General features: G+C 40.1%; 1 protein-coding gene across 1 annotated transcript in view; it reads right to left on the bottom strand.

The window, feature by feature from the left end:
* cep83 (centrosomal protein 83) overlaps positions 1–17,135 on the bottom strand; it is a 50,481-nt gene that overhangs the window by 3,256 nt on the left and 30,090 nt on the right. Inside the window, exons 6-14 of the mRNA XM_048610559.1 lie at positions 16,239–16,289; positions 12,679–12,793; positions 11,197–11,341; positions 9,628–9,777; positions 8,331–8,406; positions 6,835–6,992; positions 3,901–4,030; positions 3,707–3,807; positions 2,564–2,750 (exon numbers count right to left, since the gene is read on the bottom strand). Coding sequence (XP_048466516.1) covers positions 2,564–2,750; positions 3,707–3,807; positions 3,901–4,030; positions 6,835–6,992; positions 8,331–8,406; positions 9,628–9,777; positions 11,197–11,341; positions 12,679–12,793; positions 16,239–16,289 — 1,113 coding nt within the window. The remainder of the gene's footprint in view (positions 1–2,563; positions 2,751–3,706; positions 3,808–3,900; positions 4,031–6,834; positions 6,993–8,330; positions 8,407–9,627; positions 9,778–11,196; positions 11,342–12,678; positions 12,794–16,238; positions 16,290–17,135) is intronic.

Genomic DNA, 17,135 nt, shown 5'->3' with positions numbered 1-17,135 from the left:
ACATTTTGGGAACATAACTTCCCTATATGAAATAGGACCAGGAGCTGGCCATTCAGGCCTCCGGGCTGATCCTCAGCCTCACTCATTCTATCCCAATTACCCTCAATTGCCTTGGAACTCAAATATTTATTGACTTCAGCCTTAAATACACAACTGAACACCAACAGCTCTCTGGAGAGTAAAATACCCTGTGATGGGTTTGGGATACCTGAATGAATACATTTCTCATTTACCTACCCCTTATCCCTTGGGATTATTAACTCAATCCCAGACCAGGGCTCCCAAAGCTGAGGGTGGGAGTCAGGATTTGAAGAGAGTCACCAACTGAAATCACAGTAAATGTTTCGGGTCAAGTGACTCTTCAGGTGGTACGGTGGCTGAGTGGTTAGCACTGCTGCCTCACAGCGCCAGGGACCCAGGTTTGATTCCACCCTTGGGCGACTGTCTGTGTGGAGTTTGCACATTCTCCCCATGTCTGCGTGTGTTTCCTCTGAGTGCTCCAGTTTCCTCCCACAGTCCAAAGATGTGCAGGCTAGGTGGATTGGCCATGCTAAATTGCCCGTAGTGTTCAGGGATGTGTAGATTAGGTGGTTTGCAGGGGGATGGGTCTGAGTGGGTTGCTCTGAGGTTTGGTTGGACTTGTTGGGCCAAAGGGCCTGTTTCCATACTGTAGGGATTCTATGATTGATTGAAGCATCACTGGACCCAAAACGCTAACTCTGATTTCTCTCTGTAGATGCTGTTAGACCTGCTGAGCTTTTCCAGCAATTTATGTTTTTGGTCCTGACTTACAACATCCGCGGGTCTTTCGATTTTAACCAGTTTGAAATATTAGGGTCCGAAGCTCCGAGGCAGTAATAACTGCTGTGGAGCTCTAATCAAGGGCCAACAGCCATGCTCCCACTCTAACAGGGAAACTGAAAGGGAAACCAAAAGCCTTGTTAAAGATAACTATTTGTTTCATAAGGAGCAGGAAATGGCAAGGCAGATACAAGAATATAAGAACAGGAATAGGAGTAGGCCATACAGCCCATCAAGCTTATTCAGTAACCACATGGCTGAGCTTCCATAGTAATGTTGCCGTACCCACTTATCCCTCAATTCTCTTACAGCCCAAAAATCCACAAACCTTGAAAATGCTCATTAACTGACTCATCTTTACCTTCATCTAAATGGTTAGTTTCTCTACTTGATACTATGACTCTTGGCATTAGGCTCTCCAACCAAGGAAAACAGTGTCAGCATCTATCCTGTCCAGCCCTCTTTTACACATTTAAATGAGTTGCTAATTATTCTTCTGAACTCTAGAAAATATAGACCTATTCTTCTCAATCTCTCCTCACAGTGCAACTCTCACCAGACCCGACTCCAGAAATCACTCCAGTTAAGAGAGATGTGAATCTCCAAACAGATCACTGCATAGAGATTGAAGGAGTACTTAACAGTAGTTCTAATGACGGACTGGGACACATGGATTGAACTGATATTGGGGAAGCAGAAAGCTGACATTTGGCTGGAGATCACTAAGTGAGGATGGATATTGAGACTATGGGGAGATATGAAAATATGGACAATCTCATTCAAATTATTGGGGAAAGGGGAGCAAGTGGAAGTTGCCAAAGATGGTGGTGATTGCAATGCTGGTGAGGATGTGTGAAACAGTTTTCTGAATGAATTACAATGCATGCAGAGTGTAGTCGAGAAAAATGGCAGGAAGATACTGAGCTCCAAAACCACAGGATTCAAATTAGAGCCTCTGCAACAATGGGAGCGAGACAGGGACTAAATGCAAGGCACTGTCTTGAGAGACAGAGGGAAGTAGTCTTGGTTACGGGCAGGATGCTCAAAAGTTCATGGCTGAAAAATATTTAAGATCCAGTGCCTGTGGATTTAGCCTCAAATGGCAGTGAAGGAAATTTTTGTTGGACTGAAAGTCAGAGGCAACTGGCAGCTGGGAAGAATAGATTTGACACTGCTGAAAAGAAAAAATGTTCGCTCAATTGCTTAAATTGGAACAGATGTTGGGAATCTGAAGCCTTAGTATCAAAAGGAAGGAACAGAGATGTAAGCTATTAGTGCGTACAGTAAATTAGTGTATATGTTTACCCTGAGCTTTTAACACAAGATGTCCTCTAATAGAATCACTCAGTACAGTAGCTAGACATTTAGTACATTGTTTTGGTGTTGGCTTTTTGAAGATCTACTTGTGCCACTTCACTGCTGTTTTCCCAAAGTCCTGCAAATATTTCTTTTGTGAACAAAGAATTTGAGTTGACAATGTGATTCATAAAGGCAATAAAGAGACTGCAACAACCATACATCATAAAATGTATTTTGCACTGGAGAATGACTTCTAGAGATCAGCAAACCTTAATCTTTCCAAATCTCATCTGGTTGGGAAATAGAATAAGAAGATAATTAATGAAGAAAATGTATAAATGATTGGATATTGCATATCAATAACTTTGCATGATTTAGATGTTAAAATGAATTATACACAAAATTACAACTGACAATTTTTAGTCAATTGCAACCATTCATGAGCTCCACTAAAGTTAGGTACCTGAACATTCATACACGTTGCTTCTGTGCCTTGCATGAAGGTGGACGGTAGAAAATTGGTTGAATTACACAGGCCAGTACTCGAAAAATTTGGCCCCAAAAACAGTCTTCGGAATTCATTATGTCTACGCTGTAAATCCTTTAATCTTTTTTGAAGTCTTGCGTGGCTTTCATAGGGAACATTTTGTCTGGAACAAAGAATTGATAATTCAAAGGTTGAACAGCGGTGTTCAGCAGATGACAGCTTCCATGTCCCTTCCACATCTGTGGAATTGCAATAGTCATGCAGACACCCAAAGAAAAAAAAGTTTGCCGAGAAAAAGCATAAATGCTGATAGATGTATTAACCCATTGTGACAGTATTATTGCATTGTTTCAATTTCGCAGTTTATTTCAATTGCATTCGGGAGTTGAGGAAGAATTTCGGGGTTGTGTCTCATTCTGAACTATTTAAAGTGTTTGGGATGTGGTGACCTACCAGAGGTTTGCAATCTCTCCCTAAGTATTATATTCTCAATCTGCCTGTATGGAACACTAGCTTCAATCCCATTACCTTTACTTTCTTCATTTTCTAATTCTTGTTCTTCTGATCTGTCAGCTACACTTATAATCCTGTTCATCTCAGTAATGATCTTGCCTCTGCTATCAGAGCACTGTCTCCGCCAGATGATTATATTCCTGTACAGCAGCTACTTCCACAGTGGGACACAGACTACAGGATACCTGCCATCCAAACAATCTGCCTCTCCAACCAAGACCTGACTTGACCACTTTAGATACTACAAACTCCCTGCTGCATGATCAAATCTGAACAGTTCATGTGTACCCCACCTCGGTGACACAAACCTTCTTCCTCACATCCTTCTTCATTAACTCCAATTCTACATGGGAGAAATCCATAATTTTAATATTAATATTAGGAACAAACAAAATCCATTCCGTGATTGTTTGGTTTCTCCTTTCTCCTGTCCAATCATCTGACTTAACTACATCCGAAAGGCTTTAGTCTCTCTTCCCTACTCATCCAGCAAAATAACTAATTTCTGTCTAACTTCCATTGGGTTCAAGTACCTCCCCTGCTCTTACATCACAGTGGAATTTCTTTGCTGAACTTGGATGGAAAGCATCAGTGAAAAACACTCACTTGTATGCATGTTTCTCAATTTCCAGCTCTTCTTTCTTTGCCTCCAGCATCTGGACTTTTTCCTGCAATCTTTTCTGCTTACTTTCATTCAGTGTTTTCCTCTATAAAACAGAAGCAGAAGATACAGAATTTTGGTGGCAAGGTTGGATTGCAGACAAATTAAAATTTTGGCTGATTAAAGGCGAGGGCAAGACCTTCTTTTGAGCTAAAGCGGCGCGCTGCAGTCGGTCTTTGGCCTGGCAGTATTTTTCCTCCAGCTCTGTATTGCGATTCTGCAACTTGTGTTTCTCTTCCATCCACTCTACACGCTTCTCTTCCACCAGCCTGTGTAAAATATAACAGATGATCTTACTGTACTGGAGGGACGTAATATATCGGACAAAACTTTACAAAGCAAAGTTTTAAACCTCGAGATAAGCTGGAAATTTTTCACCATTGTTTTGTCAGTAAAATAAGTTGCATTTATAGAATGCCGTTCTTAATCACAAGGTGCCCCAAAGCAATTTCCAGCCAATGAAGAACATTTAGTCACTGCAACATAATAGGGAATGCAGCAGCCAGTTTACACACAGCAATCATTTACAAACAGTACAGATAATGCCTGGAAAAAGCAGCGTTTGAGACATTGATTGAGAGATAAGTATCAGCCAGGACACCAGGAAAACAAACTGCTCTTCTACAGAATAATGCCGGAAATGTTTCACATCAACGTAACCTGGCCGACAAGGCCTAATCAGTGACTCATCCAAAAGTAAAACGTGCAGGTAAGGCAATGGCCTGGTGGTATTATCGCTAGACTATTAATCCAGAAACTCAGTTTATGTTCTGGGGAGCTGGGTTTGAATCCCACATGGCAAATGGTGGAATCTGAAATCAATAAAAGATAATCTGAATATTAGAATCTACCAATAACCATGAAACTACAGTCAATTGTTGGAAAAATCCAGCTAGCTCACTGACGTCCTTTAGGAAAGAAAATCAGCATCTTTGCCTGGTCTGGCCTACACGTGAGTCCAGACCCACAGGGAGCCGGGTTTGATTCCAGCCTTGGACAACTGTCTGAGTGGAGTTTGCACATTCTCCCCATGTCTGTGTGGGTTTCCTCTGGGTGCTCCAGTTTCCTCCCACAGTCCAAAGTTGTGGTCAGGTGGACTGGCCATGGGAAATTGCCCACAGTGTTCAGAGATGTGCAGGCTAGGTGGATTAACCACAAGAATCACAGGGTTACAGGGATAGTGTAGGGGGGGTTGGGTCTGGGTAGGATGTTCTTTGGATGGGTGGTATGGATTTGATGGAGTAAATGGCTTGCTTCCACACTGTAGGGAGTCTATGATTCTATGACTTTCGACTGCCCTTGGAAATGGCCAAACAAGCCACTCAGTTTAAGGGAGCTGGTGTGGGCAATAAATGCTGGCCAGCCAACAATGCCCACATCCCACAAGTGAATTTTAAAAAAATTATTTGAAGTATCTTGTGTAATGTTCATAGTCATCGCACTTTTAATTATTACAAGTTATACATTTATTATTATAATTATTTCCTTCCATTATAAATACCTGCCTTGACGCATATTGTCAAAGTAACGTTTTCAATTAGTAATATATAGAGTTAGTAAAGACTAAAACCATAAGGACAGCTTACTGTGGTGGTTTAGAAAAGAACCCATTGCCAGTGGCTAAAAATCAAGCTTTCTTGCTGGTTAGCTGTTTGTGGTTATCTAAAACCAAAGATAAACTGCAATCTCACTGATCTAGCTTATCTTGTTAGGCTGACACAGTCTTAGTACAATCTTTGTGTGTAAAAGTATTGAAAGGACTCCAAAATATTTAACTCAGATCCTTCTGAACCACTGAATAGATTTTACAGCTGAATGGCAGTGCAAAAGAAGTGACAACCAATACTGCTTTCTGAACTCTTTTTAAAAGCAGAACTGTTGGCAATTCTACAAAGAAAAGGGAAGTATCCATCTAAGTCAGGGAACTTGGAGGGTCCAGTTGTAGCCACTAGTTACTGAAAAATAGTTAGACAATTGAAAAGCGAGCCAAACTCCTGAGGAATTATTAAACTGACTCCCCAACTTTCCTGACATATAGCCCATCTACACCTACTGCAGATCCCTTATACACCCCAACACCCCAAACCACCCACACATTTCCCCATGACTTGACACTACTGCTCTTCTCCCCACTCAATTACTTACATGGCAACCTTGGGCCTCAGTATCCTATCCCATACTTTCATAGGAGTTATCAAAGTGACTGTCTGTGTTGCTGACATTTAAACCTCAGAAAAGGGCAACTACTGTCATGGAAAAGGGGGCATGGTTTGCCTCACATGACCATCCTGCATTATGAGAACAAAGTTGTATTTAAGGTACACACCACATTTCTGAAGGAGCCATGATCAAAATCTCCTGCCAGAAAAATGTGGAGCCCTAGCTTAATGGTAAAAGATAGAAAGTAAGGGGTAGAAAGTCAGACGCTTTAAAAGAAAATGTTAAGACTTGATGCAAAGAACTTTTCATTCTTACGGACTCTCCTTACCATGTTAGTTCAGTGACTGATATTCATACATATGATACAATAATAGAATTAAATCTGTACTATAAAGGCAAGGATAACTTTCTTGACCCTTTGAAATCCCAAGTTACCAAACATGATGCAGTTGCTATGTACTTTCTCCAAAGCATTCTTTCTTAAAAATCTTAATGGTTTAAAATATCCCTTCAAAGATTTTGAAACAAAATAAAGTTTGGGAAAAGTAAATAACGCAGTCAGGAAATTACATATTAATCTATTTGAGCAGTGTGATTCTTATTGCTGAAATATTCTGGACAATTAAAAGATATACATTAAGGAATCTGCATCTGGTATCTTAATCCAAATTGTTGTAGTCTCTGCTGAGGCTAATGATGTAATCTAGTTACAGTTAAGAGAACACCACCATTGTTACCATTGTTGTTTACCACCACACCTGGCAATGTGTCAACAATGAAATTAAACAGATTTTACTTCTATAAGTATTCAATTCCACGTTCAGAACACAACATAGAGAAAATAAAAATCAATATGGGAACTAATAGAATAACTTTAGTAGCAGGATGTTATGTCATAAAAACAGCTGCTTACTTTTCAGCTTCGTGCTGTGCCCGTTCAGCTTGGCTTCTTGCATTTCGTATTTCCTCTTTTAAACGCTCCAACATTTCCCGCATTTTGCTGTTGTTATTCAGTAAGTCATTCTCTGATTGCGATAGAGCGTTCATTTGCATTTGCATTTCATTATTTTGCTTTGGTGGGCAGAAAGAAAAGTCGAATAATTCAGTAACACTTGAAATGAAACTTAATTTTAAATTCAACTTACTCTCTTTAAAATTTGTATTAACAGTTCAACTTCTCTGTCAGCAAAATGCTATTACTTCACAACTAATGGACATTGCACCAAAAAAGCAACATGTTACAAATAATTTTTCTATAGAAATCTCAAAAAATCAAATGCACAAAAAGTTCCAAGACTAATTGAATCGCCATGGGATATATGCATCATTGTAATTGAGAAGTGGCTGACTGTTCAAAATTAGTTAGTGCTAGAACCACTTCTGACCAGCAGAGGACAGGAATGGAGTTGAAGAGAAGGGAGAATAGAGGAATGGAGCTGGAGGAAGTGAGAGAGGGAGGGGATGAGTGGAGCAGGCAGTGGGAGAGGGAGAGGGAGAGGAGAGCTTGGAGGGTATCTGTGTCTGCGTCCACGTGCGTCTGCGTGTCTGCGTGTGTGTCCGTGTCCGCCTGTGTGTCCGCATGCGTCCGTACGCACGTGGGTCCGTGTCCGTGCGCGTGTCCCTGTCCATGTCCATGTCCATGTCCGTGCCCGTGCCCGCCTGTGTGTGGGTGTCTGTGCCCGCGTGCGTGTGTGTCCATGGGGGTGGGGGTCGCAATGGAAGAGGAAGAATGGAGCTGGTCAGTGGGGGCAGGAGTGGAAGAATGGAGCTCGGGGTGGTGCAGTTGAAGCCCCGTTCAACAGAAAGTGGGTGGTGCTTCTGGGTCAATGTGACTAGGAGAGAAAGTCATTAACTCATTGATTTTATTCTCACTGCAGAGAGGAGCTGGTCACTGGCCTGGGTTAATGGTTGCAATGTTTAGCAGGACAATATACTGCAATAGAGCAGGTGCAGTCATCCTAAAACTATCAGAAGCAGGATTAGACCATTCAGTTCCACAATACCATTCTCTCATTTAATAATATCATGACCAACCTTCTTATGGTCTTCATTTTATTTACTATGCTTGTGAAATATATCAGCCGTGATCGAATAGCGGAGCAGACTCAATAAGCTGAATGGTCTAATTCGGCTCCTACATCTTATGGCCTTACTTTCTTTTTCCTCTCTCATAACTTATATTAGCACAAGTGATTTCTCAAGCTTTCAGCAGCCATAGACGAGTGAACAAGAATTCCAATATCAGATTCTGCATTAATATTGTTATAAATCCACAGATTTAGAAAGGAATGGAAGGTAAAATATGTGGCAACAGCAATATTCCTCACATTAAATAACTTTCCATTTTGGTTAAGTCCCTTGAGTAATGTAACCAAAGCAAGCAGATCTTAATGTAATTTGGAAAGGTACCTGTCTTAACTCAGCATTGTCATTCTTTTCTTTTTCAAGTTCTTCAGTTTGAAGCACTTGCTGCTGAAGCTTAGACCTACAACACAAAGTAGCAAATCAACAACAATATTTACTATAGACAAGCCCCTTGAGTTTGTCATTTCACATGGTCGTGGTATTCTCATTGTAACAATCATAGATCAAATTGCTTTTGTTCGCTTCTCTCTCCACTACATCGCCAATGGCCTTCAAACAACTGTGTCCATCCACCTGAAGAAACACACTCCACCAAATCACTAATAATGTCCAGCCTATGGTCCTGCTGTCACCATAATATCTCTGCAACTACCAATCTGTTCAATCATTCTCACCTTTGCCTTTGATACACCAGAGAAACTTCAATTGTCTTTCATCCTTGCATGACCCTCACCTTTGTTACCTGCATTCTAAAAGACACAGCTATAAGGTTTTATGCTGGACTGCTGATTTAGCACCTGTCTCTACCACATAAAACACCAACAGTGATCATCCTCCACTACCTAAAATGCAAAGATACAGTCCCTGCTTCTCTTCTCAAATTTATTGGACGTGGCTAAAATAGACAACATTTCATGTTGACAAAAATGGAAAGGCCCCATATTCAGAGTTGGCCATTTACGAATCTTTGCAAAACTATAACAAACTGGCAAATACTTAGAAGTTACTGGTTCTTCAGATACAGTTTCCAAAATGAAAACTGCTGTCCTATTATGCACTGGTGCTAGGTTCAAACTTAGCTATGTGGAAGTCTCAAACACACAAAAACAGAAACTGCTGGAGAAACGCAGCAGGTCTAAACACTATCTGTGGTGTGAACAGAGTCAACATTTCAGATCTGGTGACCCTTCTTTCTCTGCTGCTGATTTAAAGATATTTCACAGTCAGATAGGCACACCACGCTACGCAAAACTACAAGTCAACAGAAGTAGACAATTTCTCTTGAAGCTCAGACGAGAAATAGAGAAACTCTCAAAGTTGGAAAAGACGATCCTTTCCAGGGCTAATACATAGGATAATGGGACTGTTAGATGCCAAGTGATTAAAGTGGGGAAGATCAGTCAATACACAGCCTTGACATATCCTCAAAAAAAAACTTCAGAAAAAGATCTTGCAAATAGTTTTCACCTGGGAAGTAGCAAGAATATTTTTATTAAATTTTTTAAGAAAACAGACACAACACCTTCACATGAATTTAAGATACAAATTCCAAATTCAAACTCTCAAAAATATCATTTAAATTATATACCAGTGCTGCATGGTTTAGTGCTTTAGTGCTAACCTGAGGTTCTGGATCTCCCTCTTGGATGCCTCCTCTGCTAACTGTAAAGCATGCAGCTTCTCTTCCATGTGCTCTTTGTCAGCTTGCCAGGTTATCTCTTGCTCAGCCTTCAATCTTTCGAGGTCAGCAACCTTATTCTCTAGTTCTAGCCTTTGAATAAGTAAGCAACTTAATTAAATTTTCTTCAACATGGAGAAAATCAGGTAAGTAACCATAAGAAACCATTGAGGGTGACAACAGACAGGAGAGGGGTCACAAAACAAGTGGAACCACATTCATTAGTGTAGAATAGGTCTGAATGGGACTGAATATTGAATGTATCCCTGTCCAAGTTCACCATTCTTTTCCGCCCTTCCTTTTTGGAAAATTACAAACGATAACTTATTTATGAGGATGAGTAAAATAATGAAAGCAGTTTATTTTTGTTTACAACACAATATTTTCTGCCCACTCCAAACACACAGTATGACAGTCTCCTGGACCCCACCAAACATGCAGGAGGATGAGCAAGTACAACCCAAGTCAGCCAGGGGAGGCAATTGCCTAGTGGTATTATCATTGGACTGTTAATCCAGTGACCCAGGTAATGTTCTGGGAACCTAGATTTGAATCCTGCCACGGCAGATGGTGGAACTTGAATTCAATAACAATCTGGAATTAAGAGTCTAGTGATGACATTAATCCATTGTCAATTATCAGGAAAATCCCATCTAGTTCATTAATGCCCTTTAGGAAGGGGAAACTGCCACCCTTACCCGGTCTGGCCTACATGCGACTTCAGACCCACAGCAAAGTGGGTGACTCTTAACTTGACTCTGGGCAATAATGCTGGCCTAGCCAGGGACGCCAACATCTCATGAATAAAAATTGTTCCACCTTGCTCATGTGAAGGGTAGCTGGCACTTTTTTTTTTAAAACTCATTCACAGGATGAGGCTGTTGCTGGCTAGGCAGCATTTATTGCCCATCCCTAATTGCCCAGAGGGCTGTTAAGATTCAGCCACATTGCTGTGGATCTGGAGTCACATGTAGGCCAGACCAGGTAAGAATGGCAGTTTCCTTCCTTAAGGGACATTAGTGAACCAGATAGGTTTTTCCCAACAATCGGCAATGGATTCATAGTCATCACTAGATTCTTAATTCCAGATATTTATTGAATTCAAATTCCACCATCTGTCATGGTGGGATTCGAACCCACATCCCCAGAATGTTATCTGGGTCTCTGGATTAACAGTCCAGCGATAATACCATTAGGCCATCACCTCCCCTTAGAGTTACAGAGATTAGGGATTTGACATATTTGCTATCATAGTACAAACCTGACCATTTATGATTCAGCACACTGGATTCAGATATATTTTCACAGTGCTATCATCAATAGAAAAGAGTATAATTCAGCATTACCTCACATATTCATGAATGACAGATTACTAATATTTTCTATGAAAATTGTGAGAAAATTAATAAGCAGCCATGTTCACGTTATGCTGAAATAATATTTTAGATAAATACAGAGGTAAGCCCAACAGTATCATAACTGAGCATGAGAAATTTCCAGAACATTGGTCACCTTTCATCTTGGAGTGCTGTAAGCTTCTGGAAATCGTCTTCTTTAGCTGCCTGCACTTTCCGAATTAGTTCCCTCTCCTTTTCTGTCAAGAGCTCTTTGTGTCTTACAATATTGGCCTTGAGAATCTCAATATCTGACTGCAACCCTGCAAAGGGAACAATCAATTCCAAAACAGGTATTTTTCGAAGATTCAGTCAAACACCTAACGGAGCTACTTAGTGGGTGTACATCCCGCCCTCCCACTCTCCTGTTTGGAAGATAGTAATTCGAATTTGTATGAATAGGCTCAACAAACATATTAAAATCTTGGCCATCTCAATTTTGCTCCTTTGCAGCTTTAGGTTGTGCAGGTTCAAATTACCAATTGCATAACTCCAGTTCCAACTGTCTGAAAATAACCAGTTCATCATTAGCATGGACTTCCTTAATTTCACTGTAATTGTCAAAGTTCCCCAAGGAACTCTCTCTGGTCCGCTCAGTCACTTCATGAACAAACAATGGATCAGCTTTAACAGATGTGATAATGACATCTCTCTGCCACATCAGTAACTGTCTTGTCAACACCAATATTGAATGAGTCATAACCTGCTCCAGCTCCAAAATTAGAAAGGCTCAAATCTTCTCCACCATCCTTTGCCAATGATTGTATCTTTATGCTTGGTCCCTATCAAAATTTGAAAGACCATCTGCAAACTTGTCAACATTTCAACCTTGAGCTGAGTTCTTGGTCCTAGATCCTAACTATCATTAAGACTGATTAGTTATATCTTTATAATAATGGCCAACTTGCCCTGACACTGCTGAGGGAATGCAATAAATGTTCACCAGACTTATTTCTGGTGTGGCAGGTCTGTCCTATTAATAGTTTTGAAATTAATAGAAATAATTAAAGGGGTAGATGGGCTAGATGCAGGTAAAATGTTTCCCCGGATGGGCAGTCTAGAACCAGTGGCACAATTTAAAAATGAAGGGGATGCCACTTCGGTCTGAGATAAGAATTTGTTTTACTCAGAGGGCTGTGAACCTTTGGAAATTCCACTCTAGAGGGCTGTTTAAAGTAAAAATTGACATAGATTTCTGATTACCAGTGGCACACAGGGTTATGGGGATGGGATGGGTAAAAGACATTAAACATTCAATCATCCATGATCATATGGGGTAGGGACTGATAAGCTGAATGGCCTATTCCTGTTCCTATGGTCCATTGGTCAGCTTTGCCTCAGTGACCAACCCTGGATTCTTGCTGTCCAACATAGTAAATTTAGCTTCCTTCTCTCTCCATTAAATTGTTCCTTTTCCTGACCTTGATCCAACATCAAGGGTTTTACATTCGTGCCCAAAACCACAAACACCCTGAAGTTTATTTTGTATTTTTAAAATAGCCATGTGATACATGCTAGTGAGCAAAATATACATATCACTACCATCATGAAGTCCATTTAAAAAAAACATTCTGAATTAAAAGGAAATTAGTAAACATACCATTCATTTCACTTTGCATGTTATCTCTCTCTCTCTCAACCTCCCCTTTGGCTCTTGCTGCTTCTAGTTTGATGTTTGTAATTTCCAGTTTATGAGAGTGTTTGCATTCTTCAAGCTGCAATAATTTAAAAAATAATTTAGGGTCCTCCATCCTTTCTTTCTTTGCTGAAAGCGTCATAGCAGTAGCTACATACAAATTAGCACTAGCAAAGCTTTATGAAATAGCCCTGTAAAAAACAGATAATTAGCAAATTACTGCACCTTGTAGACTTGAACCAGAAAGAATTCAAGGTTTCACCTTCGATTGATGCTAAGGTATTTGGTCATAGTGGTCACTACTGAGCTTAGTCGGGGATTCCCCTTCACTTTTCAATGACGTACTTCATGGTTCAACAGCTTGCTGATTCTCTTTCCATACAGGGATGCAGCACACATGGAATCACATTTCAAAATGAGCCGGTGACCTCCAGAATTAAGGGAAGAAAACTGGAAGGTGGGGCTGCGCAGGGAGAATGCAATTCCTCCTAACTTCAACTAGCATAACTCTGGTCAAAAGGATCTGACAAATATACTGAAGGAAATTAAATGCTCTCGTTTAAAGTTATATTTTATAAAATCGAATATACCAATTAGACTTTCATGCAGGTTGTAGACACGGGGTGGAACTTCAAATTAAATATAAATGGACACAACAGCCAGAACCTTGCCTTGCTACTGGCAGCAGGAAACAAAGCAGGCAGGAACACTTGTGCAAGAGGCAAAGTAGCAACTTCTCTATTGTTTAGACCATCACGATTTCTCTTTTATTTTGCTAATTTTTGGTTTGGAACTAGGAGTTGTGGATGAGAATTGAACTTTGAACACAACTTTTTTTTAATGTTAACAACAGACTGATTTTTGCTGTTGGCAACCCGCCTGGAAAGATATTGTAGGTTAATTACTGCTCTAAGAATACTGTAGACATTTCAGCACAACGATGTTGTGATGCCCAGGGAGTAGCAGTTGGTTGGATAGTGAATTGGCCAATCAAGGGAGGACCGATCCTGACCAGCCAACTACACAGTATGTCAAAAAAGAGAGAGAATAACAAAGAATATACTGGCGCTGATTGGGGTTTGGGCAAGATGTTGTTTTTGCTTTAGAAGCTGCTGGACTGGGAAGCTGTTTATGGTTTTGTTCTCTCTACATGTTCTCCAATTATCGACTTGTTAAAAAAGTTCTGGAGAGAAAGATCCTCATTCTGTAAGAAATAAGCAAGTCCCCTGAGGCTTGCAGAAGCTGTTTGCATTGACTGGTATCTTCAGAATTTAAGCATGTCCGGTGTTCCTGCAATACAACCCATCAGCAAGGATTTCATGAAGGCCGAGTATTCATCATTGAAACAGTTATCAACCTGGCAATTAACAATTTTTAATTTTTTTTGCCTGATTTATCCCTTTACTGTGTCTGTCTGTCAGTGTGACAGTGAAGGTTTATATTCAAAGAAGACTGGACTTAGATCACAGATATCAGTTAGGGTGTCTTTCGGTTTATCTGATAAAGTTACATAATTAATAATAAATTGCTAATTTTTGTTTATAATAAACTGGTGCACAAGATCTGCTATTTGTAAAGTCTGGTTAGGAACAACTGAGCAATTTTGAGGGGTGAATGTCATTGAATGTTTTAATTTCACTGTTGCAAATACAGTGAATGGGAGGCTGATTTGGTTTGGCTTGCTATCCCTGTGTCGTAACAAAAAAAAATTAAAATAAGTTATCATCAAGATTGCATGGAGTTAAAGATGGATTCAGTTTCCCATTGGCAAGTGGTGACAGCCTACTTGTATGCTTGTTAAAACATCACCAGACAAATAGCATCTTTGTAATTAACTATACAACCGTTTTAAATCATCTGAGTTTTCAGTTCCAACCTCCAAAGTTGGAAAACTCTTTCTCCCTTTCTTTTGCTAGGACCTTCCTTTCCTTTACTGTCTCCTCTGCTTTCAGTTGTAATTCAAAATGTTTCACTTCCTTTTCACATTCCAACTGAATTTTAGCAATTTCTAATGATTCCAATGGCATTTCTAGCATTCATAAATGACTATCTATTGCTACATTACCTCCCCTTTTTGCACTGACAAAGGCAACCCCAAGTCTAGCTTGTCTATCACTTCCAAAAGCTTTGCTTTGATAACTTTCTGTAAAAGTCCTGAAGTGGCTTCTTCCACCCCCAGGAGTTTCTTAGTGACTGAAAGATCCATTACTACACAAGGCACACCCTATTTAAATCAACCAAATTCAACACCAAAAAAAAAACACAACACCAACACTCACCACACACAGCCTTTGATTCTAATAATCCTAAACCCAAACTGGACTTAGAGATTTTGATCCCAACAAGAGCACCCAATTTGTTATGAACCAGACTAAACAGGCTCAAAAATATATTAAGACAATAACTTTAAAATAAGAAAAGTTAAGTGCCTAGGTCAAGTGTAAGGCATTGCATTCTCGATGCAATTCAATTGGCCAAACTATTCAACTTCAAGTAAAACACACTTTATTTTTACAGTTAAAATACAGACAAAATAAAAGAACTGGCTTAACTGTAATTCTATCAAAATGCTTAACAAAATAATATATACATAAACTACCCAGTAATTGAAATAACTCCACAGAAGCTACTAGCACCAAATCACCCATTCTTTACACATGAAGAGCCTTTGACACTGATTATGCTTCCTCAAAGTGAGCAGAACCTCTGACGCTCCTGTTTATATCTGTCAACCAGATAAACAGCCCCAATCAGAAAACTTATTCTGTGCGATCCAGCTGGCTGACCTTGTTATAATCACTACACTAATTAACTGTTCCACTACAGTAACATCTCATAAACACCTTGTTGGAAAAGGCAAATAGAGACAGAGACAGAAGGAAAGCAAGACAGAAAGACAGAAAGAAAGACAGAAAGAGAGGAATAAGAGTCTCCGCATCTAGCTTCGAGACCCTAGCAACAACTGAAAACTAAAGCTCCTGGTTCAGTAGGAGCTTGACCCCACCCATTCAGGCTGCTTCCATTGTTCCACCTTTTAAAAAAAACTAAAGGCCTCATAAGCTGTTCACTTTCCAGGCTTTGAGCAGACCGCTCAGCGCCTCTGTCTCAAACTTTCTTCATTTAAACGTCCAGGACAAAATGCACCTCTTAAAGCCATAGTATTGTCACACCAGGTTCAGGAGGGTGGTGAAAAAGCAAACAAGAGAAGCAATGATACTGATGAAAAGAGGCAGACAGCTAGCATAAAAAGGAATTCCAAAGACTTCTTTAGGATTAGGGCTGATTGGGGTTATAAAGGGAATTTGTATTTTAAAGCAGAGAGTAATAGTCAGTAGATTTTTTTTCAGGCTGGAGGAGGATTGTTGTGAAGTTCCCAGGTATCTGTACTGGGACCCTTACTCTTCCTGATTTACTGAATGATCTGGACCTTGATGTACAGGGGATAATTTTAGAGCATACAGGTAAAACAAAACTTGGAAGCATCGTAAACTGAGGGCAGTCTAGAACTCCAGAAGGGCACTGACCATTTGCCAAAGCAGCAGATAGATGTCAGATGAGGTTCGACGCAGAGAGGAACATGGATAGGGTAAACAGACAAGGTCTTTTCCCCGGGATGGATGAGTCCAAAACTAGAGGGTATAGGTTTAAGGAGAGAGGGGAAAGATTTAAAATGCATCTAAGGGGCAACTTTTTCACGCAGAACATAGTGCATGCATGGAAATAAGCTACCAGAGGAAATGGTGGAGGCTGGTACAATTACAACATTTAAAAGGCACCTGGACGGGTATATGAATAGGAAGGGTTTGGAGAGATAATGGGCCAAATGCTGGCAAAAGGGACTAGATTTATTTAGGATATCTGGTCGGTATGGATGAGTTGGAATGAAGAGTCTGTTTTCATGCTGTATCTCTCTATGAATCTAAATGAGAAATACATATATTGAGGTTCACAACTGGCTAAAGATAGTATGCAGATGAGGTCACTTTTCTGGTGGATTTGAACTGAGTGGGAACAGCTCTTTATTCATGAAAAACTTTAGTGGGTCATTACAGAGGAGGCATTGACTCACCAACACTGAGTGGTAGCAGTGCAAGGGGATGAGGACATAGCTGACTTGAGTTGTGGCTATGGGCAGAGCTCCCAGGCACTTGCATTCCTGCTGTTAGGAACACAACGCTACAAGAAGATTCCATTTAATGCCACAGATGGAAATTGCCTTCATGGTAACTAATATTTTCAAGGTTCATGATCAGCTACTGCATGCTGCAATTTTGTGCATTAAACAGTACAAGAAGTTTGATATTTGTCAGATGAAGCCTTCAATGGTTTGACACCACTATGTAAAAACTCAAATGAATTTGATCCTTTGACAATTTAATAACTTTAAAAAAAGAAAGAACAGCTCATGCTGTAAATTAGAA

This window comes from Rhincodon typus, chromosome 22, assembly GCF_021869965.1.
Source record: "Rhincodon typus isolate 14 chromosome 22, sRhiTyp1.1, whole genome shotgun sequence".
Lineage (NCBI taxonomy): Eukaryota > Metazoa > Chordata > Chondrichthyes > Orectolobiformes > Rhincodontidae > Rhincodon > Rhincodon typus.
The sequence above is the reverse complement of the archived record's forward strand: the minus strand, read 5'-3'. Positions and strand labels throughout refer to the sequence as shown.